This window comes from Monodelphis domestica, chromosome 3, assembly GCF_027887165.1.
Source record: "Monodelphis domestica isolate mMonDom1 chromosome 3, mMonDom1.pri, whole genome shotgun sequence".
Taxonomy (NCBI): domain Eukaryota; kingdom Metazoa; phylum Chordata; class Mammalia; order Didelphimorphia; family Didelphidae; genus Monodelphis; species Monodelphis domestica.
The window spans coordinates 506,636,021-506,662,719 of record NC_077229.1 but is presented as its reverse complement, the minus strand read 5'-3'; the positions used below and the strand labels follow the sequence as shown (position 1 = coordinate 506,662,719).

Below are 26,699 nucleotides of genomic sequence, written 5' to 3'. Positions count from 1 at the left end.
CTCTGTGTCTTTCTCTCTTTTCCTTAATTCCTTCTCTCTATATTAATTAAAATCTCCATAATTCCCAGCTGACTTGGGTATTTTATTATTTGGGAATTTTCCCTTGTGACCAATCATTTAGATTTAAGTCAAAACACTAAAAATATCCTTTACAGTCTAAAGGAAGAGTAAAAATCAAATGTGAAGTTAGGTTTTTAAACCATTGGCATTTCATTATAATAACAATTGAGGGGTCCCAAGTGGTGGGTACATATGCAGTGATTGATTTTGGTTTGGGATTAATAATCAAAATAAAGGTTTTTGTTCTTTTTTTTAAGGACAAAGTTATCAGTATAGATCTAATTACCAATGCAGATTTAATAGCACTTAATTTGCCAGTAAGGATCTTTGTTTTTTCCTATATTCACAATGTTAAATAGTATCATAAGTTTAAAGCAAGAAGGAACCTTAGAAGTCAACTAGTCTGACTTCTTCTTTTTACAGATAAGGAAAGTAGGGCCCAGAGAACTTAAATGACAGAGGTGGTAAGTGGCAAAACTAGGAGAAAAGATAGGATTTTTTTCCATATAATTAATTTTAAGAATATATTGTCAATCTAAGAGACCACCCTAATGCAAATATTAATAATATGGAAATAAGTCTTGATCAATGGCATACGTAAAACCCAGTGGAATTACTTGTTGGCTATGGAGGGGGTAGTAGGGGAGGGAAAGAACATGAATCATGTAACCATGGAAAAATATTCTAAATCAATTAAATAAAAATTTTCAATTCTAAAAAAAAAGAATATATTGTCTAATTCAAGGGTAAACATCTTACTTTTTTTTTTCTAGAAAGCCTAGGAACTATATATTTTTAAAAAATAGAAGAATGTTTTTAAATCTGAAGTCAATACTTATTGAGTATGGCTCTGTAAATCAAATCACTTTTCCCTCTGGCTAAGCTATTTAAGCACTTCATCTGTCTGTCTTGTATTAACAAGAAAAAATGAAAAAATGATGATCTTCCAACAAATTTTCTTGATGTTCTAATTAATTCAAAAAATGTTAGAAAGAAGTGTTGTAACTTTGGCTGGGGGGAAGGATGATAGACTTGTATTTTACATACTTTAATAAAACTGAATAGTTCCTTATTTAGATTCCTTATTTCCATAGTTCAGAATTCATGTTAATATAATTTCAAATAGCTAAAATTTTAAAAAGGGATGAATGTTCAGTTTGAATTGTAATATTTTATCAGTCTAATGAAAGTTTTCAGAGTCTCAGTATTTAAACATATGTATAAACATTTTAAAAGTATTTTTAGAGAAGAAAGGGAAAGATGATTCTGAAAATAACAATAAAAGCTGACCCCATAGGCAGAACATTAGGAAAAGTTTGTTTTATGTAATTTTCCATGATTCATCTACCACTAATGGTGCTGGATTTAGATATTTCGATCGTGAGAGGTGGATCTTGTATTTTTCATAGACTCTGGTCCTTGCTCCTTCTTCTTAAATTCAGGGACACCAGAACAATGCACAGAAGAAGCTTTGCTCCCCCCCGTTTAGTTTTAACAGCTAGCACAAAATCCATCAGTCATGTCACTGACAAAGAATACATTGTTAGTAATGCTTCTTTATACTCAACAGTTTGCTCAAAGTAGTTATTGTCCAACATTTATGTTCCAAATGGAAACGTACCCTGTAGTATGTGGGAACAGGATCCAGACTTCAAGTCACAAAGTTGTACTTTGGGGCCTTTAGTACCAACTGCAACAATGAAAATAAAATGCTTTAACAAAACAGCTTTTTTTCTTGAAATAAAGAAGTAAAAAAAGGACCAGGAAGTTAGAGTCATAAGTTGACAATTCACACTTTTTAAATGGGAATAAAGAACATGTTTTGGTTCCAACAATCTTAGAGTGGCTTAACTGTATGTAAATGACATACCTTTATATATCAGTAAGATATTAACTCAGATTAGAAGAGAAAAGGCTTCCTTTTCATGCTAATCCATTTAAAACAAGAGGTGGTCTCTCTAAAGAAAATAAAAATATTTTGCTGGAGGAAGAGAAAATTCTCAAAGTACTTATACTGCCTAAATATAACAAGCTTTCACATAGTTGATTTTGGTGGGGGAGGAGGAAGAGGCTAAATTTGTGACATAATTGGTGCAGGGAACTCCAAGTAAGTCAAGGCTCCCACTAGGGCAGATCGGCATCAATTTTGCAATTCATAATCTTCAAGTTGATAAGGCCAAATTATTAGGATTTTCATTTACTAAGTTAAACTCTAACCCAGATTTGGAACAGAAGTTCTGAAGTACATAAATGACACAGTAATTAATTGTCATGGCTCTGAATGAACTGGGGTGACAGTAAAACTAATTCAGGTTTTGAAATGAAGTATTTAAATTTATTTTCGCAATTAACAATTTATTTTCTCTCCCTCCCTTTTCCCTCTACTAGCAAAAAAATTCCTTTTAGCAAATATGCCTGGTCAAACAAAGCTATTTACCACAATGGTCATACCTGGAAGTATTATGTCTCATTCTGCATTTTGAGTCCATCACCTATTATGAGGTGGGTAGATGCTATATAAATTCTTAAAATAAGACCAAACAAAGAATCTTGCTATTTTCACTTGAGCTAACCTTACCTAAACATGCTGGATATAAAAAAATAAAATTTCTGACTTAGGCAAAATATATGAATTTAATTATAGTTTACATACACACCTGCTATCAAACAGTGTTTGGTGGCAACTGGAGACATATGATGACTATAGACTGTTCCCTCAAAATGAAATACATCTGCAGGCTAGATAATCAAAAGACAATATTTATAAAATTTGAGTTCTGATGAAAATCATGATAAAAACATACTTCTTCCCTACTTATTTTGGAAACTATTTGATCATTTATAAGCAAATAGACAATATACTTATGTTTTGTGTTATTTTCAGTGCAAATCCAAACAGATTTCTAATATTTTTTGGCTTCACTCTTTTTTAATGTATGAGATAACGTTCTATAACAAAATAAAATTTTAATATGTCAAGAATTTCAATACAAGTAACATCTCATTCTGAAAATGTCTTTGGTACTTTAGCTAAGATGGCTATCATAATGGAATCAGTTCAGTTCCCACACACTTACTCCAGCAAAAACCTAAATATTATGCCAAACTGAATAATGAATAAGAAATCCAATTAGAAATTATATTAATTGATTTTGTCCATGTGAGATTATATAAAATTTCAGGCAGAAGCCTAAAGGCAATGAGATTTTATCAGAAATGCTAGTGCCACGTCAGGCATATAAAACTGAAGCCTATGAGCTCACCTGAGAGAACCAGAGACACTTAGTCTGCAAAGCTCTGTATTCATATTCAACAAGACTGGAGGATTTCAACAAAAAAGCCTCATTCACAGTGGACTCACTGGCTGTTGCAGTGACCAAGTTAGCCTTAGCAAAGATAGCAATAAGAATAGGACAGCTGAGGCCTCCAAACACCAAGATTTGTAGTACTATATCAGGAAATGACATAAAAGGTGCTAAGGATCCACTGCTCCGAACATCAGTTTCAGAAGGTCCTAAAATTTAACAATGATCTTAGTACACACACACTTCAGAGGCCGAGGAAATTGGGTTTAGATCAAGCATGGTTGATCCACCTAAAATCACAGTAGGAAAATGGTCCTGGCACAAATCTCCAAATCAGAATTAGTGTAGGAGGTGTGAATAAACAGAGGAAAGTATAAAATACTGTAAAGAATAGAACCAGATATATCTAAAAATCCAATCTAGGAGAGGACTTATCATTTCCCCCATGGACTACATGAAAATGTAAAAGAAAGTGAGAGGAAAAAATTGAGGCCTTGGAAGAATTAGATCATTAATAAATAATAAATACTCTAGGGCAAAAAAGTGGCAAATCTTACCTAAGTAATGGATTTTAGTAAACCAAAAAGAAATCAATGATTTCATGAGAGTAATAAATTTTAGAACAAAAATCAAATGATTGAAAATTAGAAGCACATGTAAGACACCTTTCAAAAAATAACTAGCCTAGAAAATATTTCAAGAAGAGAGAATTTAAGAATCATTGGACACTCAAAGAATCATGATTAAAAAAAAAAACATAGGTACTGTATTTTAAGAAATAAATGAAAACAAATTTAAAAATCAAATGAAAAATGAAAAATCATAAATGAAAAAAAAATTATGAGAACCAGAAAAAAGTCAACTAATCACCTCTTAAAAGAAATCACCCAATAAAAACAGAAATTACATAGTTAAAACCTTTAGTTTCTACATCAAAGAAAAAATACACAAAGGCTAAGTTAGGATCACACAGGACCTGGCAACAATTACTATAAACAAGGCAAAATAATGGTATACAAAATTACAAACTGCAAAAGATTCAGGCTTGTGACCAAGAATAACTTGCCCTGCAAGGCTGAGTATAATATGAATAGGTGGGGAGAAAGAACCTTTAACAGAAGAAGACTTTGAGGAATTCCTTTTAAAAATTAAAAGACCTTAGAAGAAACTTTGAAATACAAACAAGAGTTATGAGAAACATAGAAAGGGAAATTTACTTGAGTAATTGCAAATAGCAATATGATGATGGGGTGCTAACATTCTAACAAAGGAGGTAGAAATAAGTGTTTTTCACAACCTAAATGCCTTCAAAAGACATTGAAGGACTCAAGGCAGAGGAACTTGGAGTGGGTTGGCTCAGTAATAGTTTTAAGAAGGAAAAGAAAAAGGAAATAGGAATGTAGAGAGGAGAAAGGTGTGAAACCTATTATTTGTCCTAATAGGGGTGAGGAGAGTATAAAACCTGGAGTAAGCGGTGGCAAGAACACTTATCAGATGAATTTTACTCTTACGTGAACCAAAGTAAGGTTTAACATAATGAATTCACATTTATACATATAGTGATTAGTACATAAATATATCAAACAACTGGTAAAGAGAAGAGGGAGTCTATGTGAAGAAGAGATAGTAAGATGCAAGTAAAAGACACTTTAATTTTAAAGGATGGATAATTGAACAGATGCAAAGCAAAATGAACAGAACCAGAACAATTTATACAACATAGCAATTCTATAAAGAAAGATAACTGAAAGACTTAAGAAATCATTATAGCAATGGTCAACAATGGCACCAGTAGACTGATGATAAATATATTTCCATCTCTTGACATAGAAGTGATGAACTCAAGGTGCAGAAAGACACATAGTTTTTGGATATGGTCACTGTGTAGATTTTTTTTTTTGTATGACGATACTTGTTACAAGGTTTTTTTCTGTGTTTTTCTTTTTTAATGGGGTAGGAGAGTTTATGATGAAGAAAAAATGGAGCCATTGAAACTTTTTTTTTTAATGCACAAAAGGAACAGAAGTAAGGAAGCAAAGGCAAGGACAATGTGGAAATAAATTTAATTCATTACATACTTTAAAAATTGTAAGCTAAATTAAATAGGCTCATGGTTTTATATATAATCATCTTTTTACACAATGGAAAAGTTCACTTTTTAGATTGGTGTTTAAATACAAAATACTTTGTTTAAAAAGCAGAGTATCTTGGGCACTCTCCATAGAACTCTGGGTTGAATGCTGAATAATATATCGTAAAATTTGAAGAAAACCTATAAAATGGATCATAAGGTCCCCTAAAGTTATATTCTCCTTAAAGTATTAGTATAAAAACAGCTGTAGAGAAGAACTTATTTTTCAAGGTAAGCTGGAGGCTACAAATAGACATTTTCTGAAAGATTTAGATAAATTCACATATGATAAAACTATAAGGAAAATTAGGGATACAGGGGCACATCCCTAACTTTTTGAGGTTCATGTCATGGAGGAAAATTGTAAAATATCTTCAAAGTGGCACTTTTAGACATGATACTGAATTGGCCAAGCAAGCCAATAATGCTATTTCTTGGGAAGAGGATAAGAATGAGTGAGAAAAGGAGAGAAGTTATATAGGCATAAAATGAAAGCCTTCCTTTAACTCTGGTACACTGGAGTTAGAATTAAGAAAACTCGGGTTTCGATTGGCCTCAGACTCCTACTAGCTCGGCAACCCACAATCTACCTGGGTTTCAGTTTTCTCAACTGTAAAATAAAGGAGTTGGACAGAACAGTCTTTAAAATCTCTTACAGCACTAAATATATGATCCTATGATTCTTATTTATATTCTAACAAATCAACATCGCTGCAGAAAAAGCCTAAATGAATGAGACATTAATTTCTATTCTTAAGGCACTCCATATCTGCTTTGCCTTCATTTTCAATGACATATTTTAAACAAATACAAATGCTTTAAAAGTACAGAAAAACAATTTTTCAAAATTATCTATTAAGAATTTTTTTTAAACCCTTACCTTCTGTCTTGGAGTCAATACTGTGTATTGGCTCCAAGGCAGAAGAGTGGTAAGGGCTAGGCAATGGGGGTCAAGTGACTTGCCCAAGGTCACACAGCTGGGAAGTGTCTGAGGCCAGATTTGAACCTAGGACCTCCCGTCTCTAGATCTGGCTCTCAATCCACTGAGCTACCCAGCTGCCCCCTCTATTAAGAATTTTAAAAGATTTTTCTTTGAAAATTTATTTTAGCATAGTAAATTATGTTTATAGTGATCAAATATTAGAGTCAGAGAAAGTTTTCTTCTCAATACAGAAATCTTGCATTTTTTTGAGTTCCTACATGCAGAGAGTTCAAAGTAATACTCTATTAGGAAAGAAGAAAATAAAAGTAATGGACATTTTCATTTCTTGATGGGAAAAAACAAGTTCCCTTCTGCAACCTTAGGGTGGCAGTCACTTCTTCCACTAGAAATCTCATCATTTTATACCTTATCAGAAAACATTATACATTAAGAAAATGAAAGAAAATAAGAATCCATAATCTAAGGGTTAATCTAAGCTATTAATTAACACATTATACATAAATCTCTCAAGATAAATTATGAGAGAATATTATCTCAAACATTATTTGAAGAGTAAGTTTTCTTACTCTATAGAAAAATTTCCAGTAGGATTTTAATATGATCTTATGGAATTAACATTTCTATAGAAATTCTTGGGTATTTTCTTTAATTCTATAAAATTTTTCAGAAAAAGGTCAAGTTAGTCAAAAATTTAGTTGTTGTCTAGCCCTCTGGACTTACCCAGGCTCCTTGCTTACATATATAGTTTATCATCAAAAAACAGCTTTTTAAAGTAGCTAACAGAAGCAAAATTGAAAACAAAACAAAACAAAAATAAAAACTTTTATTGATTCTTATTTTTATGTTTTGACATATTCCCAATTTCTGTTTTTCTTACTACTAAGCCTATTCAAATATGGTTCAGGTCAAATTAGTAGTAGTAATCAAATATTATTTAACTTTGGGCAATCAAGTTGCTCATTTACTTACTAGGTTCCAGATATTTTCAAAAAGTTCAGAATTTTAACTAATCAAGGCCATGTTACTTTAATGTTGACTAATAATTTAAGATTATATTTTCGTACAGATCAACATTAGTTATTCTTCCACTGAGTAATTATTAACCTGCTATCTATCTATACTTGTGATAGGTACAACAGGAGATACATAGTTTAGAACAGTTGTTTAGTAAGACAGATTATGTTATTTAACAAAATAACCAATATGCAAGTAAATGGTAAAGACAACTGAAATTCCTAGAATAGAGAGGCCACTTAGACCTAATTTAGGGTTAGAAAATTTCAGAAAGGAAAAAAGACCATCAATTAAGGTTTGAACTTAGACAACAAAAGGGATGTTTTAAGGCCTCAGGCAGCATATATAAAAGATTTAAAGTCCATAATGGTCCTGCAGAGTTTAGAGGAAAGTATTATATTAACCTAAGACAGTTGTAGATGTCTCAACCAGAAAATCAGGAAATAAAGTTGCATGGGAGGAGAGATGAAGTGATGGAGTTGCCATTTAACTAGCTGTATGAGGTTGGGTAAGTCACTTAATCACTAAGAACTTGACAGTTGTATCAGCTATAAAATAGAAATAATAATATTTATATTGATTATTTCACAGGATCAAAGTGATCCATCACAGGTGAGGATTAAATAAGATAATATATAATAATGTCCTCAGTAAACTGTAAATGAAAGCATCTATAATTTTGTTTTATCTCCACTGATGCAGATCACAGTCCTTCAACAAGTGGTCTTCAAGAATTTGATGGTTAAAAAATTTATTATCCTGTGGCTAGGCTGGTGATGGAGTCCCACTGTAATTAGCTATGTTGGTCCTTTCATAATAAGCCTATAATCTATCCCAAGTCCTCTATTCAAAGCCTTCCCAGCATGTTAGTGCCTAGAGTATATTCTGCTGCCTCCATAAATCAAGGAGTACCAGGAGTAGGACTTTACTGTAATGTTATAGAAAGCTGAGATATTATCAGTATCAATGTAAGCATTAAGTTCCAGTTTGAGAAATTCCTCATGTAAGCAATGATGAAAAAAGGCAATTTTTCAAAAAGAAAGTAACGTGAAGTCAGATTTTTAGGAAGTCGGATCTGGTGGTAGTACGGATGGACTAAAGGGGGAGATAATAGAAACAGGGAAAGCAGTGAGGAAATGACAGCCTCATTTAGGATGATGGTGACAATAAGGAGGAAGAAATGAATAAAACATATTTATGAGGACGGAATTTACAAGACTTCGAAAATGACTAGCTTTAGGAAATAAAAGACAAAGGAGAATAAAAGAAATCTCCAGAAAGATTCCAATTTAAGGTGATTAAGAGAAGGACAATCCATAGAAATAGGAAATTTAGGAAGTGAGAAATCATGAGTGTTGGACATGTTGAGTTTGATGTGGTGACGTAACATCCTATAGGAACTAAGGACCCACAAAATGAGTATGCTTGCCCATTCACAAACACATGTACACACACATGTGTGCATATATTTTCCTGGTTAGAGGAAACTTCTAAGTGAGGAAACTTTACCAGTAAAAATCAGCAACCCTCTTTGCAAATTATAATATAATTTAGGAAGTTGCCTCTCTATAAGTTAGTTGCTTTTCTAATTTAAGAGTAGCCTAAATCACTTGCTCAGGGTCATGTAGCTAATCCACGTGAGAGGTGAGGCTTGGGCCAAAAGTCTGGCTTTAAGACCAGTTCCCTATGATACTACATTATCTTTCTTGCCTATTTTTAAAGAAAGTGAGATTGTTAGTCGTAAGTGTCAGGCTTTCCTTTCTTTTAAAAATTGGCAATAAAGATGAATAGAATGATTTTCCCTAAAAGATCATGTGAATTTTCACTGCCTTGTTTATTATGTCTAATAGATTATGTTAGTTTTCAATGTTGTCACAACTGTCAACCTTGTTAGCAATAATCAGCAAATAGAGCAAGTATTGAATTATCCTTCATTCTTTGAATGATTTAAAGATACTTACTTGTAATGTGTTTGTGTCCCATATTTTCAGAGTTTTATCAAATGAGCTTGAGGTGAACATGCCAGTGTCATGAGGATACCACTGTACTGTCTCTACACTGTATTTGTGAACATCAGGATGGTTTCTACAAAGCAGGAATAGACAATATTAGGTTCTAGATGTCCCAAACAAAACATCTCTTCATCCTAAAAGCACCAGTCTATCTTTTGACGTCGTTGCTCGACTGAAAGTGCTCGTTTCAGTTATCAATGATCAAAATAAGTTTTTGTCGATGTCTTTTTTTAATATCAACATAATTTCCCACAGTATTATCTCCCTTCACTCCTCAGAGAGCCATCTAACAAATATAATCTTTTAAAAACAAAAAAAGTAAAAACAAAATCAGCATAATGATCAATACTGCTAAAAAGTCTAAAAATATGTGTAATATTCAACTCCTGTGGGTCTCCCACTTCTGCAGAGAAGTGGGGTAGAAGTGTCTCCTCATAGGTCTTCTTTTGATTCACTGCTCTTTATAATTTCTCAATATAAATTTTTGATGTGTGGTGTGTGAATGTGTGTGATTTTTCTTTCTTTTTATATTATGGTAGATCATCATATTGTGTATATTGTTTTCTTGGCTCTGCTTACTCATGACCCATCGGTTCATGTAAATCTTTCCCTGCTTCTCTGTATTCTTCACATTCATCATTTCTCAGAGCACAGAAATATTAGTCAAGGATTACAATTTATTTAGTTAGTATCACAACATTACCCAATTGATGGATATATGTTTCCTATTCTTTGCTATCATAAAAATGCTGTTATAAATATTTTGGTGTACATGATGACTTCCTTCTTATCAGTGGCTACTTTGGTAAAAAGTAGTAAAGTAGAATTTAACTTTGGTAGTACTTTAATTTTTACTATATTGGCACTGTCCAGCCACGAATGTTGACTCTTCCTCCTGCTTTTTAATATGCTTTTTATTTCTTTAGCAGCACTTGGTAATTCAATCTATAAAAGGCTTTTTTGTGCTTTGGTAGATTGATCCCCAGACATTTTACACATTTTACAATTATTTGAAATGGAATTTCACTTTCTATTACTGCCTCTTGAATTTTACTATTACATAGAAATGCAGTTGACTTTTGAGGATGTTTTTTGTAGTTTATAACTTTGCTAAAGCTACTGCCTCAATTAGGATTCCCTAGGACTTCTCAAATAAGCTATCAAATTATATAGGGATAGTCTCAGGAAACATTAGCTAATGCTTCTCCTTTATTCAATACATTTCTCTAATAATTGGAGGGAAGGCAGTAACTTTAGAACAAGCTCAGAGACTAACTCAGTATATTTTTAAAGAAAACTTTTCTTGATTCTTTACCTCTGCTTAAGATATGATAAAACACAGGCAATCAAGATAAAAAGCACACATTCTTAGAGCTTCACACTCTGGCAAGATAGAAACAAACATTGGACTTAGAATTCAAAGCCAGATAAAGACACTTGGTCCATTAATCAAGATCTATGAGAACTTGGGTAATTCACAATTCCACCAAGGCTCAATTTCTTCAACCATAACCTAGGGATAATAACACTTTCATATTATATTATAGCTATTAAATAGAACAGGTGAAGCATTTTGTAATTTTTAAGGGCTATATAAAGATAAACAATTAAATCACAAAATAATTATCAGGCCTTCATTGTCTTAAAAACATTCTCAAAAAAAATCACAAAAACATGGAAGAGACATTAAATCCTGACTTTCTTGCTATAATATTAACTGAAAAAATGCAATGAATAATTTAAAAAGGGAACTGAAGTATGAATATTGTGTAATTGGAAATCTTGTGCCTTCGAACTACATTTCCCAGGAGCCCACTGACTTCTTGTCATTACCTGCTGATGTAGACAGGAGACTAAATAGGGTGGTCTGTGGCTAGCTCTCTTTGCTTCCTGGGTTGCAACTTTGGTGGAGTGGGCTGTTTGAACAGATAGATTAGTCATGGGCACATGGTTTTATTTTGTTACCTTTTTATTTTGTTACCGCTAATTATCATTAATAAGTCTTATAAAATATAATATTTTAAGTTATTGTATATTCATTTTAATTTTTACACTGCTAATTAGGTATATTTGAATGAGTGAAATGAAAAATGTAGAGTGCCTCAGTGCTTATCTAGTTCTTAAAAAATTTTGCCTAAAATGTCATCAGGAATCAAGTTTACTCTAGATTCTTTTCTTAATTAGGTGAAGAAATCAAAATGTTTGAAAAAAAATGCTTACCTTCTATTTAAAGTATCAATTAGCATCAAGAGTGGCAAGCACTATGCAACTGGGGTTAAATAACTTGCCCAGCATCACATAGCTAGGAAGTGTCTAGAAATATATTTGAATTCAGGTCCTCATGAGTCCAGGTCTGGTGCTCTATCCATTGTGCTACTTGGCTACCCCAATCATAAGGTCTTTAAAGAGAAGATAACTAAAAATTGTAATGAGTTAAAATTATTTCATTCAATGAATATTTACTAAGTACTTACTTTGTACAAAAGTATGTCCTATACAGACAAGAAAGTGGGAGATAGGAAGACCTTTTAGGAAGGGGCACCAAAAAAGTCCTTATAGGAGGTAATATAGGCCTGAAAGAAGCATAGGAGCTATGGGAATAGAGAGGAAAGGATGAGTTTGAGATTTATAAAGTAGTTGTAAAAGAATATGTCAAATTATTGGATGTGAAAGGTGAGAAAGACATAGAAATAATGGACTATTAGACACAGAGTGGAAAACACCTGGGTAATCAATGGAAGAATAAAAAGAAGCAATAAAACTGTGGAGAGAGTATAACCAGAAGGAGGAAGTGGTGACTGTTTGGAAAACAAACTATGTACCTGGCACGGAGGCATTCTAAGAGACTGATGGAAAACGTCAAATATCCAGACAACTATTTCTTTGCTACAAGCACTACTGATGAAGTTTTGAGTTGTCATAATGATAATCTGAATCTTAAAAAAGTTAGAGGATATGGCAACTGGAAGTATTGTTTTGATCCAGTTCTAGCCAATTAAGTGAAAAGTATTGCCAAACTAGAAATGATGGGTCTCTTGGTCGGACATGACCATTTAGGCAGAATGATAATGGCGGCATTTAGATAGATAAGCATTTATTAATTATTCACTATATGCAAAGCATTATGCTAAATATTAGGGATACAAATCCAAGAAAGCAAGACAGTCCCTGGCCTCAAGGTTGATTATATTCTAACAGGAGAAGACAACATATTAAGGGGAGCTGGAAAGTGAGTGAGGTGAAGGATGGTGTCCCAAATAGAAAAGACATGGTGGAGGGAGGGTTGGGGAATGATCTGGAGGTATGAGCCCTTTAAGATTTTCAAAGAACTTCATGTACATTATCTCTCTTGAGCCTTATATGAATGCTGTGAGATATGTACATGCTGTAGGATAGGTACACATATTGTTATCTCCACTTTCAAAATAAGAAGCTTTGACAGATTAAGTGACTTAGTTACACATTTCCTAAGTACTAGGGATAAGATTAAAGTCCAGGTCTTCCCAACTCCAAGCTCAACACTTTCTCTACATCCTAAGCTTCTCATCTTCTAGAAGGAGGCTCATAGCTGCCTTAAATTAGGTGTTACAGTGTCATCTATACACCAGGTTATAACAGGAGAGTCTGGATATTTTCTTGAGGCAGGGCCTTGATAAAGAAGAAAGGGTTAGGAAGCTGGCTCTAGGAAACACAAAGTAGAGTTCAGAACTATTAAGGGTGAACTGAGAACAGAACAGATGGAGAAACGTATGCCTGGGATTTCATGGTGGAGCAAAAGAGGTAGATGTAGGAGTAAGTTGAGGGTGTAGAATGATTGAGAAGCAATAGAACTTTGGGGAACTTCTACCTAAAGGGGCAAGGATGAATAAGCGGAGGAGGATAGGTTGAGGGGTAGAACTGACAGTATAGTCTCTCAGAAACTAAGTGGAGATGAGAATAAACAGAAGGAAGAGATGGTAACTAGTAAAGAAAGATACAGAAGGATCAAAAAGGTAGGTACTGAGAAAAGTCATTTGATTTGGAAATTAAAGTCATTGGTGATCTTTAAGAAATTAGTTTCAAGACACCGTAAAAGAATCATCTACAATAGGGTCCTCTACTTTCTCTCCTCCCACTTTCTCCTTAACTCCTTATAGTCCAGCTTCCAACCTTATCATTCCACTAAATCTACTCTTCCCAAAGTTACCAGGATTTCTTAGTTGCTAAATCTAATGACTTTTTTGATCCACAGTCTCCTTGACCTCTCTACAGCCTTTGATATTGTTGATCACTCTTTCCTCCTTGATATTCTTTTTTCCCTCTCAGTTTTCAGGACACTCCTCTCTTGTATTTATCTGATTGCTTCTTCTATCTCCCTTGCTTGATCCTGATCCAGATCATACTCTCTAATTATTGGTGTCCCACAAGATTTTCCCGTGGGTCCTCTTTTCCTCTTCCTCTAGCCTGCTTCACTTAGTGCTCTTATTAGCTCCCATGGATTTAATTAGCATCAATATACTGATAATACTCAAAGCTCTCTATCCTGCCCCAAACCTCTACTGACCTCCAATCTCACATTTCCAACTGTTTTTCAGATGTCTCTGGATGCCTAGAAGACATCTTAAACTCAATATATTAAAAACAGAACTCATTATCTTTCCCCCATAAACCCTTCTTCTCATCCCCCTTTCCTATTACTATAGAGGGGAACACCATCCTCCCAGTTCCTCAAGACTTGAAACCAAGGAGTCATCCTGGATTCCTCACCATCTCCCTTCAATGCCCCCTCACCCATCCCCCAATTTAATCCATTGCCAAGACCTGTGGGTTTCACCTTTGCAACATCTCTTGAGTACTTTGACAGGAAAGAACTTTGATATTGTAAGAACTCTAGTCACAGGGCCTCATCATCTAATGCTTAGACTACTGCAATAGGTTACTGGTGGGTTGGTCTGGCTAAAGTCTCTCCCCATCCATCCTTCATTCATTGACCAAAGTTATCTTCCAAAAGCACAGGTCTGACCATGTCATTTGCCTACTGAATAAACTCCAGTGCTCCCCCTTGCCTCTAAGGTCAAATATAAAATGCTATTTGGCATTCAAAACCCTTCATAATCCATAACCTAGCCCCACTTTGTACCTTTCCAGTCTTCTTATACCTCACTCCGCAACACACATACTCTTCCATGCAGTGATACTGACTTCTCAGCTGTTTCATGAATAAAACACTTCATCTCTCAACTCCAAGCATTTTCTCTGGCTGGACCTCCATAGCTGGAATGCTTGCTCTCTTGGTTTCTTCTAATTCCCAACTAAAATTTCATCTTCTACAGAAAGCCTTTCCAAACCCCTCAATTCTTGTGCTTTCCCTCTCTTAATAATTTTCTATTTATCGTATATATAACTTGTTTGTTCATGTTTGTTTGCTTTTGACTCCCTTTTTTTTAATATTGTGAGTTCTTGGAGGAGAAAGACTATCTTTTGCTTCTTTTTGTATACCCAGAACTTAGTCCAATGTCCAGCAGATAGTGTTTAATGTTTATTAACTGACATGAAGTCAGGATGGAAATTGGAACTACCTGATGTAGATTCCTTGTTGTTTTTTTTTTGTTGTTTTTTTGAGAAACATAATTGTGATGGGTAAACAAGGAACAGTAACTGTATGTATTGAAAGGATTGAGAAAAGGTTTCTTGGTTGTTTGTTTTTTTTTAAACCTAAGTAACAATAAAAGAATTACAAGATACAGGGGGCAGCTCTGTAGCTCAGTGTATTGAGAGCCAAGCCTAGAGATATGAGGTCCTAAGTTCAAATCTGGCCTCAGACACTTCCCAGCTGTGTGACCCTGGGCAAGTCACTTGACCCCCATTGCCCAGCCCTTACCACTCTTCTGCCTTGGAACCAATACACAGTATTGATTCCAAGAAGGTAAGGGTTTAATAAAAAAAAAGAAGAAGAAGAAGAAGAATTACAAGATACAGAAAGCAACAAAACCATATGCATTTCTTCATTAAAACTTTATCAGAGACTACACTTCTACACTTCTTATACATAGAATCAATACTTGGATGGCCAGAGACTGGATATGCAGAGTGATCAATAGGTTCCTTACTAATAGCCGGGTGATTTTTGTAGGAAAATTAAAAGAAATTAGAAAAAAAGGGAAGCTGAAGTTATAGAAGACAAAGTGGATATTTGCTTGAACAAGACAAAAGATTAGAATAATGGCCCAGGTCAAGATTGAACATAGGAAAGGGTAGAGAAAGGGAGAACATAATGGATAGTCAAGAACACTTAAACGTTTTGAGGGTTCAAAGAAGAGAGTTCAGATAATGTATGAGATGTGCTGGATCTCAGCATAACAAGAGACCAGATGAGATGTTTTAGTGTGGGAAGTTAGAGGTATGTTTGAGAATTTCCAGAGAAAAGGTCTTAAAATGGTCATGATAGGAAAGAGACAGTGACTGAATAAGAGAAGATGAAGAACAATGAGAGCCCAGCTAAGAACAACATCATAAATTTAAATATAATGGATGAAACCAGTGAGAATTTATTAATTTCTTCACTTTTATGTAGTTAAGAAGTGAGAGAAGAGAAAATAGATCATAAAATTACCTAGGATGTTATCAGCTAGTCAGTGCTGGAAGGTAAAGGGGTGTGAAAGATTCTAATGTCATAGTGGTGAACCTATGGCACATGCCAGCACCCAGCTAGAGTTTATAACTAGAAAGGCAAGAGGGACTCCGGAGGAGCTGCTCCCTTCCCCCTCTCCACCACACCTGATGACATTTTTTCCCTTTACATAGCCCCTATGCCCAGCAGCCCAATGGTAGTGCTTCCTCCCTCCCCAGTCTGGGGTAAAAGGTGGGGCTGTGGTGGGCAGCACTCAGTCTCTGGGGAGGGGCATACCATGTGGTATCTATCTAAAAGGTTCAACATTATTGTTCCAGGGTGTTATACAGGGAAACATTAAAGCAGAACACCATAAAAAAGTCAAAACTAGTTTGGGAGCCAAATGAAGCCAGAGTAAGGGAAGCCAGTCATCAAGAAAAGATGGACACATGGATTACTGAAGATATAGGACAGAATGCAAAGACTCCCATTTTTTAAAGTATACTCTGATGTCTTTTGGAAAATAATATAAAAGCCAACTAAGATTATCTTTTTACTAATATTTTTTGAAATATCAAAGGATTCAGAAGTAATTATTATGTGCTTTTGAAAATAAATTTATCATTTCATTTAATACATTGCTTTTTTTCAAATTATGTATTTATGCCAAAAATATTCATATTAATTCTGCTGATTAATTATATTTTGAATACATACCTGCCCACAGAACAAATAGATTTACAGGTGTAATGAACTTTCCTGCTAAAGTTTTCAAGGTCATAAAGTGCAATAATGCCATCTGAACCACCTGATAACATGCTGTCAAAAAAAAAAAGTTTTACTTTATATTATCCATTTGTTTGTAATTATTTACTTTTACCAAGTGATTAAGTTTCAGACAATTAAAATTCAATAAACACTTAACTTCTCATTCTGATTACTAGTTTATGATAATTTGATATGGACCAAAATGGTTTACCATTATGCTACCAATAAAGGAATGGTCTGCTAGCAAATTACAAAAAAAAAATTTGTAATGTCACAGTGAACTATTTTAGGAGAACAAAGTGGTTTTTAGGACCTTAGCATATTCATTTTATGCTGAGTAATGATATTAAATATAGTAGGAGTGAGTGCTGGAATGGAAAATGGCCCGAGTTTGAATTCTAGGTCCATCACTTATAAGCCATGTGACCATAATCCCTGTGAATTCCAGTTTTCTCAACTGTGAAATGGGTAAACTCTATTTCCAAAGCCTACTTCATTGGTCTTATGAAAACCAAATGGCATAATTCCTATAAATTACATTGTAAATCTTTCTAGGGCCATGCTGGTGAACCTATGGGCACGGGTGCAAGAGCATGCTGGAGGGGGCTGCTCCCTTTCCTCTCTCCTGTGCCTGAGGACATTTCTCATATGACCCATTCCTTTGCCCAGCAGCCCATTGAGTGCTTCTTCCATCCCCTGTCTGGGGCAAGGGGGTGGGGTGCCTTGCATGTTGTGTGAGGGTTGTAGTTTGGGCACTCACTCTCTAAAAGTTTCACCATGACTGTTCTAGGGCTTTGGAAATATAACCTCATCAATACAGGCAGTGGTGCTAATATTGACTAATAACCCTTTGCTATAGCCAGCTGTGCAGGCTTTTTACTTGCCAACATTTTCTTAGTTTTTGTTTGCATGTATAAAGTAACGTTAAAAAAAATCCCAACAATTTAGCTTTTTTACTACTTCAGGACTAGTTTTTGCTCGCAATGATACAAAAGTTTTGGGATCATATTTACTTAACAAAGAAACCCTCTTAAATGAACAAAATGAACTTACTATCTCCCCTCAACAGGCTCAATATCAAGGGTGTTGACACCGCTGCCATGTATTCTTTCCACATCTCTGTCTTTGTTTAATTCCAATTTTAAGACCCTTTAGGAAAAATATTAAAATTAGAAGTAAAAAAGAACAAATTAAAATGAATTTAAAATTGAGGAGGTTTTCAGTTTCAGTGACTCAGAAAAGTAATGCTTTTCCCTTTCCTCACCTTCATAGTTATACCAAAGTCCTAATATAATTCTGTGGGTTAGATTCATTTTACTAAGTGAATTAAATAAAAAGATATTTTGCTTAAAAATACAGAAAAGCATTTTCTTAAGTTTTACAGATTTACAGATTTGGAATTGGAAAGAGATTTTTCATAAATGAAGTTGAACACTAAAAATATACCCATGCTTATAGCTGAGTTGAAAGAACTGAGTTTTAATCCCAACTTGGCTAATGACTGATGACTGCATGTCAGGGAAAATCACTTCATCTCTCCCCACCTCAGTTCCTCACTTGGAAAAAAATGAAGGAGTTGGACCAGATGATCTTTTGTCAGTAAAACAGAAAAAAAAAAGGGGGCATATAGTAGACATATTTATCCAGGCAGCACTACCCACTAAGTCTCAAATAACTGCTTCCCCCTGATATTTCTGGCTCATATTTTCAAAATTCAGAAGAATAGAAGATTAAAAAAAATTATAACTACAGTCCTAGATTTATTTCAGGTTTCCTAGGAAAGGATAAACGTCCTCAACTTCATGCTGTAAAAAAAAATGAAGAGATTCATTGTTCAGGTAAAAATGATCTCAAGAGTCCTTTGTCCCTTGCTGACAGTAACATAAATCAATGCACAATGTGTTTCCCCCTCAATAATACAGAAAACTTATTCAGTAGGCATAATCTAGATCCCTATCATTGGAAACATTCATGAGATAATGGGAAACCACTTTGCAAGGATGTTGCAGAAGGAATCCTGCATCAAGCTAACTGAACTAGAGGACTTCTAAAGTTCCTGCCAAATAAAGAATCAAGTGTTCAAAAAGCTTAATCAATGAAAATTTAAAAAATACACAACTCTGTTTTGTGTGACTTTTAAATGTAGAAGAAATGTAATTCAATAAATATTAAGCATCTAGTTCACTTTTATGTCTGTTTTGTCTCACTCATGCAAGCAGATTGTTTCATGTATTTTTATTTGTATCCCAGTAGCTAATATAGAGCCTGTCACATAGTAGGCACTTAATGCCTTTTGACTAAGCATGCCTATGTGTTAGATACTGTACTGGGGAATATGACAATAAGGAAATTATCCCAGTCCTTAAGGAACTCATATTTACCTGGGTGGGGAGGAGGGTGCTAATTATATATCATTTAAATAAATAGAAAAATATATAAAAAGTAATTTTGAGGAAGAGGACACTAACGTTAGTGGGGTTCAGGAAAGGCATCTTATAGTCTTATAGGAGGTGGAACCGGAGTGATACTTGAAGGGATCTGGAAATGTCAAGAAAAAAAGATAAAAAAGGAGTGAATTCCAGATAGAGGGGTACAGAGACAAAAGGAGGCAGGTAATAGAATGTCAAATTTGAACAGCAATTAGTATTTTTGAGCAGCAGTAAGCAAAATTTGGTAAGAAGATATAATGTATAAGGGAAAGTGATGTGTAACCATTTTGGAAAGATAGGTTGGAACTATACTGTGAAGGGTTTAGATAACAAACAGAGGAGTTTATATTTTGCTTTGGAGACAACTAGGAGTCACTGAAGCTTCATGAGCAGGGAGGGGAGTGACAGTACTTCTGTTTTAAAAATATTGATTTGGCACATACATGGAGGAAGTTTTAGGGAGGGGAATGAATGGAAGCAGGGATATCAAAAATCAAAAGGCTAGTGCAAAAAAAAAAAAAATATATATATATATATACATATATAGTTAGCCTAAGTGAGAAGTGAAGTGGTGGCTGAATGAAAAGAAGGCTGTGAGGGATGGACGAGATTTGGGACCTGCTGATGTTTGGAGGAAAGAGGAAGAGGGATAAAATAAGAATAACTCCTAGGTTGCTGACTTGGGTGAATGCTGCCTTTGAGAGCCCTTAGGAAGTTAAGAGAGGGGAGGGTTTAGGAGGAAAGATATCTAGTTCTGCTTTGGATACTATAAATCAGGACAGAGATGAAGTCTGGATATTTAGAAGAGAGAAGAAAAAAAGAACCCATAATAGAGTGATTCCCATAAATAGGTGATGAGGCAAAGATGATGATGATCCTATACAGGAAATTTATTTATTTTTTTTATTAAAACCCTTACCTTCCATCTTGGAGTCAATACTATGTATTTGGCTCCAAGGTAGAAGTGTGGCAAGGACTAGGCAATGGGGGTTAAGTGATTTGCCCAGGGTTACGCAGCTGGGAAGTGTCTGAAGACAGATTTGAACCTAGGGCCTCCTGTCTCTAGGCCTCACTCAATCCACTGAGCCACCCAGGAAATGTAGAAGGAATAATTAAGAAGAGAATCAGAAGAGCAGCATCACAAAACCCAAGAGTAATCAGGAGGGAACCATGGACAGTGCCAAATTTTACACAATTGTCAAGAAAAATCAAGCACTTGAAAAAGGTCATTGAATTTACCAATAAGAGATCATTGTTAATTCTGAAGACAGAAGTTTCAGTTGAATGGACATAGACAGTTTTTTGCAGTTTAGGTGTGAAAGGGAGGAGATACATAGGAAAACTGGTAAATACATATTGTGATAGAAAAAACACTAGGAAAAAAAGTGCATTTTCTTTAATTTTAGTTGACTCAAGCATTTATTAGGGAGGCAGCCTCATACAGTTGAAAGAGTATTGGCTCTGAAGCCAGAGGTCTTGGGTTCAATTCCACCTCTGATAATCATTTTCTGTGTTACCTTGGGTAACTCTAGGGTCTCAATATAATGATCTGTAAATAAGTGTTTGGGTCAAGGCAGGTTGACTAGATTATTCCTTCTAGCATATGATCGTGTTTTGAATCTTTTTTTTTAAATTTATTTACTCTTAGTGATTTTCTTATCCTCAAAACCTATATCTATGCTTTTGTCAAATACAAGGTTACTATAATCTTTAATTTCTGTTTACTGTATGTCTTTCCTGCTCTACTGATTTACCTTTCTATTTCTTAGCCATAACTGATAGTTTTGATAATTGCTTTATAATATAATTTAAAATCTGGTACTGCTAGACTGCCTTCCTTTAAAATTTTTTTTCATTACTTCTTCTAATATTCTTGACTTGTTCTTCCAAATGAATCTTACTGTTTTGTTTTGGCTCAATAAAATATTTTTTTGATAATTTAATTGGGATGGTCTCAAATCTGGATGGGCCAATACCATAATACTCTCAAGGTGGCTATAGGATAATGAAATTGAGGGAGAGTAACAGCAACTTTAGACAACCATCTATTCAGTTATGGAGGGGGAACATTACAAATCCTTTAAGTATTCTTTTTATGTTTATATTTTTCTATTTTCTATCTTTCAAATTACATTACATTCATTTCTGAATATGCTGTATTTCCCTCCCCTCAGAATACTGAATACCTATACATATATATGATATATATATATTCTGAGTTCCTGTTCCATTATTCAAAATCTCAAAACAATTTCAGTAGAGGGAGTGGAGCAGAATTCTAATAAAGAGTTAAAAACCAAGTGACATAACTCTTTAAGGGTTTATGGAAACAAAAAGAAGAGAGATGTCATTAACTCTTAAGGGATGACAGGATCAAAGATTTTTATGGGCAGAGCTGAGCATGTCTGTAGGTAGTAAGGAAAGAGTCACTTCATAGGAAACACTGAATCAATAAGCATTTATTAAGGACCTATCACATGCTGGGCCTTGAGCTAAGTATTGGCTATAGAAATACAAAGACTGAAATAATCGGTATCAATCAACAACATATTGTTAAGCATATACTAATGTAACAGTGTCTGTTAGTAATGATCTCTTAATTGCCAAATCAATGGTCTTTTCTCCATCCTCATCCTTCTTGATCTCTCAGAAATCTTTGACACTGTCAATTACCTTCTTCTCCAGATACTATCTTCTCTCTAGGTTTTCCAGATGCTACTCTTTCCTGGGTTTCTTTCTACCTATTTTTTTTTTCTTTCTTAACCGTTACTACTTTCTGACTTAGAACCAAAGTATTGGCTCCAAAGCAGAAGAGTGGCAAGGGCTAGATAGTTGGGGTTAAGAGACTAGCCCAGGGTCATACAGCTAAAATGTATCCAGGATCCCCTTCTTCAAGCTTAGTTCTTTACCCATTGAGCAACCTGGCTGACTACTCCTTCTCAGTCTCACTTTGCTGGATCTTTATAGGGCATGCCCTCTAACTGTAGGAGTCCCTGAGGGATCTGTCCTGGGCCTGCTTCTCTCCCTCTATATCATTTCACTTGAGGATCTTAACAGTTCCCCTGGATTCAATTATTATTTCTATGCTGATGATTCTCAAATCTACTTATCTAGTTCTAACCAGTCTAGCAGCTATCTCCAATTAACTATTGGGCATCTTGAACTGGATGTCCTGTGCATATCTAAAACTGAACATGTCCTAAAATGAATTCATCATTTGTTTTTACTTTCTCTCAACTCCTACATTTAATCTGATGCTAGAGCCTACCATTATCTTCATATAATCTCTAAATTGGATCTCTTCTCTCTTTTGACACTACCACCATCCTCTTGCAGGATACCATCTTCACATGCTTGGAACTATTGCAATGGTTGGTTTGCCTACCACAAGTCTCCCTCTATTCTAAGCTATCTTCCTGTCCATAAGACTGTCAAAGTGATCTTAAAGCATAGGACTGACCATTTTACCTTCTACTCAATAAATTCCACTAGCTCTCTTACTTCCAGGGTCAAATATAAAATACATTCAAAACCTTTCAGATCCTGCTACCTTTCTAGTTTTCTTACACTTAACCCCCCAAGTATACTCTGATCCAATGACATTGGCTTCTTTGCTGTTCCTCCAAGACAGTCCATCTCTTGACTTCTGGCATTCTCAATGGCTATCCCCCATGCAGGGAATGCTCTCCCTCATTTCTGCTTCCTTTAAAGTTCCAGCTAAAGTCCTATCTTCTATTCAGGAAGCCTTTCCAGATCCCACCCCCTTTATTCCGGTGCCTCCTCTTCTGTTATTGCCAATTTATCACGTTTATAGCTTGTTTGTACAGTTATTTGCAAGTTGTTTCTCCCATGAGATTGCAAATTCTTTCAGGGCAGGAGCTGTCTTTTGCCTCTCTTTGTATCCTGGGTGCTTCTAACTGCGACTGGCACATAGTAGGGAACTAATGTTTACAGACTGATTTTTAACTTTTTTTTTGTATCCCTAGCACCTAACATAAATCTGATGCTTAAAAATGTTTGTTGATTGTGCTGGGCGCTGGGGATGTAAATGTAACTAATGAAATGTCTACTTGCAGTTTTCCAGTCTAATGGAGAGGCAAGAACATATAAAAATATCTACAGAATATTAAAAAAAAAAGAGCAAATGAACACAAATAAGTCAAGATGGTAGGGATGGACGCAGCAATTGAGGGGTGAGGAATAGAAAAAGGTGCCCAAAGTCTGCCTGGAAGCGGAGAGGTATTCTTTGTACGCAATCTGGCACGAGGGACGGCTAGTGCAAAAGCCAGAGGTGGAAGATGGAATGTCCTGTCATTATGGAGTGGGGAGTGAGGATAAATGTCCTGGGAGAATTTAATGTGAGAGAGAGGGGGTGGTTGAAGATGCAAGTTCCCGGAAGAGACCGGAGGGATCGGGATCAGGGCCTCGAGGAGGGTCCTAGGCTTTTGGCCAGATTGGGAGCCCGGGCCGCCTCAGAGCTGCAAGCAGACAGAAGGACCAGATGGGTCAAAGGGCCGGGGAGCATGGAAGGAGGCGGCGGGAAGCAGACAGATCGAGCCGCAGATCCTGCCCGGCTTCTCAGCTCTTTACCTCCGGGTGGCCTCCGCTCTCCGCAGCCTCCCAGGATCGTCCAGGCCGACTTGCCTCGCCTCCAGGAAGCCAAGCATCACTCCCGCAGCCGGCCCACAGAATCAGCGAAGCCATGACCCGATCCGGCTGGCTTAGCTCGGAGAGGCGGGACCTCAAGAGCGTCGTCGCCTATTGGCTGAGATGTGGGTCACAGCGCCCAATGAAGAGTGTCGTTACTGGGGGGGCGTGGCGAAGGCGTTGCCGTTCGGCTGGAGCATTGCCCGAATCAGTTGTGGAGGTGGGATTTCGACTCGGAAGTCTCCACCCCCGCCGGCCTCCAGCATTAGACCCGCAGAGATAGAGGCAGCATGAGCGGGCCCCAGGGTCTGCTGCGCGCCCTGTGGAGGGTCTTCTCAAATGAAGTGAAGCAACATGTGGGCACGGACCAGTTCGGGAACAAATACTATTACATCCCGCAGCGCAAGAACTGGCTGGGTGAGAGAGGACTGGGAGGCAGTGAGGGCAGGGGGAGGGAGCGGGAACTAGAGCGCCCGATTACGGCCCGATGACCTTCATCCGCAGTGTCTGCGCCGGTTCCCCTAGCTCCTGGTGCGCTCCCTACTCTCCTGGCATCAGCGTGCTCAGTCCTTGGAGTTTAAAGCGTTCCCCGAGAGGCGACAACTACCGTCTGCTTCTTCTGGGCGGCGGGGAGGGACCCTTAAGGCTGCACTCACTTGGGAAGGGGAAAAAGGGTCCATCCGGAGAGTCCCCACTTTGCTCCTTCCCAGAGTGAATGCGGAAGCCGAGGCCCGACCGTTCTTGTCACCCGAAAGGCGCGGGTAGGAGTATCTCACATTGACCCGACTGTCATACCTGGTGAGCGCTTTAAAATCTCCTTCCCTGAGCCAGGATGGGCAGAAAAAAACCCCTCACCTTCCCTGCTTCCCAGCTGAAGGATAACCGGTCAGGTGTGTAAAGTGTGAGTCACACACCTGGCAGCCAGGGAAGGAATTGGGTGCCAGGCCAGGAAGGGGATTTTTGGCATGTTATAGTTTTCGGATTTGGCCCATTGGCCACTTTCTTATTGTGGACTTATTAACCCTTGAAATTAGAGTGCTCTTATGTCTTGAAGTTGTTAGGATTTCTTCCGATGAAAGGGGTTCTGTAAATGCAAAGTAACGTTGCCTTTCCCTATCACTATTTTGATTCGGTTAAGACAAACCTATATTAAGTACCTGTTATGTGACAGTACCTGTGGTATTGGTACGTATAATATAGACAAAAAAACCAAAAAACAAAAAACCCGACAGTGCCTGCTCCCAAGGATTTTGCAAATCTTTTCCCTTGTGGGGTTAGGTGAGGCTGGTAGAGATTGTGAACAAAAGCCAACTTGGATTCCAAGTGACAGATATGTAAGTGGGTAAAACTTAGAGTGGTGGTTGAGAACCCTGAAAGGTAGAGGGGAGGAGGGAGAGCATTCTAGGAATGGGGAATGAAAGCTTATGGAAAAGGCAGAAAAGTGGAAGATGGAGCGTGGTGTATGGCGAACAGCAATTAGTCAATTTTGACTAGAAATTACAATATATGAAAAATTGTTATGTGAAATCAGTCTGAAAGAGTTATTGATGTGGAAGGCTCTCAGGTTTCTTCAAGATCTTAAGATATTATATGTAAGTCATGTAATTCTTAGTAGAAATGAAAAGAATATTAAAAATGCATTCACATAACTCTAAGATTTATAAACTATTTTACATATATTAACCTATGTGATCCGTAGGGTTTAACCCCTTCATCTAACAGAGAAGGAAAACTGAAACTCAGATTAAATAACTTAATAGTAGTAATCTATTGCTTTAAGTAAAGCAATTTATTAGCAATAATTTATTACCTTAAGTAAAATCACTAAATCATCAGTTAGAACTGATATTTAAGTGAGAAAGGTGAAGCATCTTATTATCATGTAAAACACACTTCCGTATTAGTCATTGTTGTAAGAGCATACTCATACAAAATCAAAACCCCCAAATAAAACTTAATTCCAAAATTAAGGAGTTTGTATTTTTTTAATGTCACAAGAAAACCACTAAAGCTTCTTCAGCAATAGAGTGACAGGTTCAGAACTGTGCTATAAAAATATCAATTTGGCAATTGTATGGAAAATGAAGAGAAACTGGAGATAGGTCAGTTAAGAGAATATTTCAGTAGTCCAGATAGAAGCTTGTGGGGTTCCAAACTGAGGTGATAGTTGTGTGGTAAAGAGGAGTTGACGGGTATTGTGAAGGCAGAATTGGTCAGACTTGGCACCTGACTGCCAATGGGGTATAAAGGAGAGTGAGGAGTCAAAGAGAGCTGCAAGTTTGTGATTCTGTCTGTGAACCTGTGTGTCAGAAAGAATAAACATCACTCATGTTATTTTTCTATTTCCTGAATGCAAAACTGTAGTCTTTAGGACCCTGGAAAGATTTTAATAAATGCATTCACTGTGAGGTATGACTGAGAAGATACAATACCTGGGGCCTAGGATTCATGTTGAGTTAACCAAAGTTGGATTGAGTGACAAAAAACTTGTATTCATATCCCTACTCAATTATTTACTTTTGATGGAGGTGGGCAATGGACAGCAAAGGAAGCAGGACTGTCAGGCTCTGAAATCTTGTATTTCTCACCAGTTAGCACTAGAGAAGCACAAACTGCAAAATTTGTATTATTAAAAAGTTAACCATTCTCTATTGTTAATCACTTGTCATTGAACTATAGTATTAGTTCAGAACTGTCAGACTGCTCTGTGCAGTATTTTATGTACTGTACCACCTACTGCTCTCCTTGCAAATCAAAGACACTTAATAAATGCTTGTTGGATTTTTAGTTGGATTCCAACT

The 26,699-nt window shown here is 36.2% G+C and overlaps 2 protein-coding genes across 5 annotated transcripts in view; one reads left to right on the top strand and one right to left on the bottom strand.

Moving 5' to 3' along the window:
• The window catches only part of ERCC8 (ERCC excision repair 8, CSA ubiquitin ligase complex subunit), a 76,927-nt gene extending 52,931 nt beyond the window's left edge, over positions 1-23,996 (bottom strand). The window contains exons 1-6 of one of the 2 annotated variants that reach the window (XM_001381251.3): positions 23,842-23,996; positions 17,876-17,971; positions 16,772-16,873; positions 9,415-9,538; positions 2,718-2,799; positions 1,682-1,750 (exon numbers count right to left, since the gene is read on the bottom strand). In XM_001381251.3, coding sequence (XP_001381288.1) covers positions 1,682-1,750; positions 2,718-2,799; positions 9,415-9,538; positions 16,772-16,873; positions 17,876-17,971; positions 23,842-23,918 — 550 coding nt within the window. In that variant the 5' untranslated portion in view covers positions 23,919-23,996. The remainder of the gene's footprint in view (positions 1-1,681; positions 1,751-2,717; positions 2,800-9,414; positions 9,539-16,771; positions 16,874-17,875; positions 17,972-23,841) is intronic. The other variant, XM_007486372.2, reaches the window with a different exon arrangement.
• Positions 23,997-24,073: 77 nt separating this feature from the next.
• Positions 24,074-26,699, top strand: part of NDUFAF2 (NADH:ubiquinone oxidoreductase complex assembly factor 2) — a 243,772-nt gene continuing 241,146 nt past the window's right edge. The window contains exon 1 of one of the 3 annotated variants that reach the window (XM_056824875.1): positions 24,074-24,315. In XM_056824875.1, the coding sequence (XP_056680853.1) occupies positions 24,189-24,315 (127 nt within the window). In that variant the 5' untranslated portion in view covers positions 24,074-24,188. The remainder of the gene's footprint in view (positions 24,316-26,699) is intronic. The other 2 variants (XM_016431307.2, XM_056824876.1) reach the window with 2 other exon arrangements.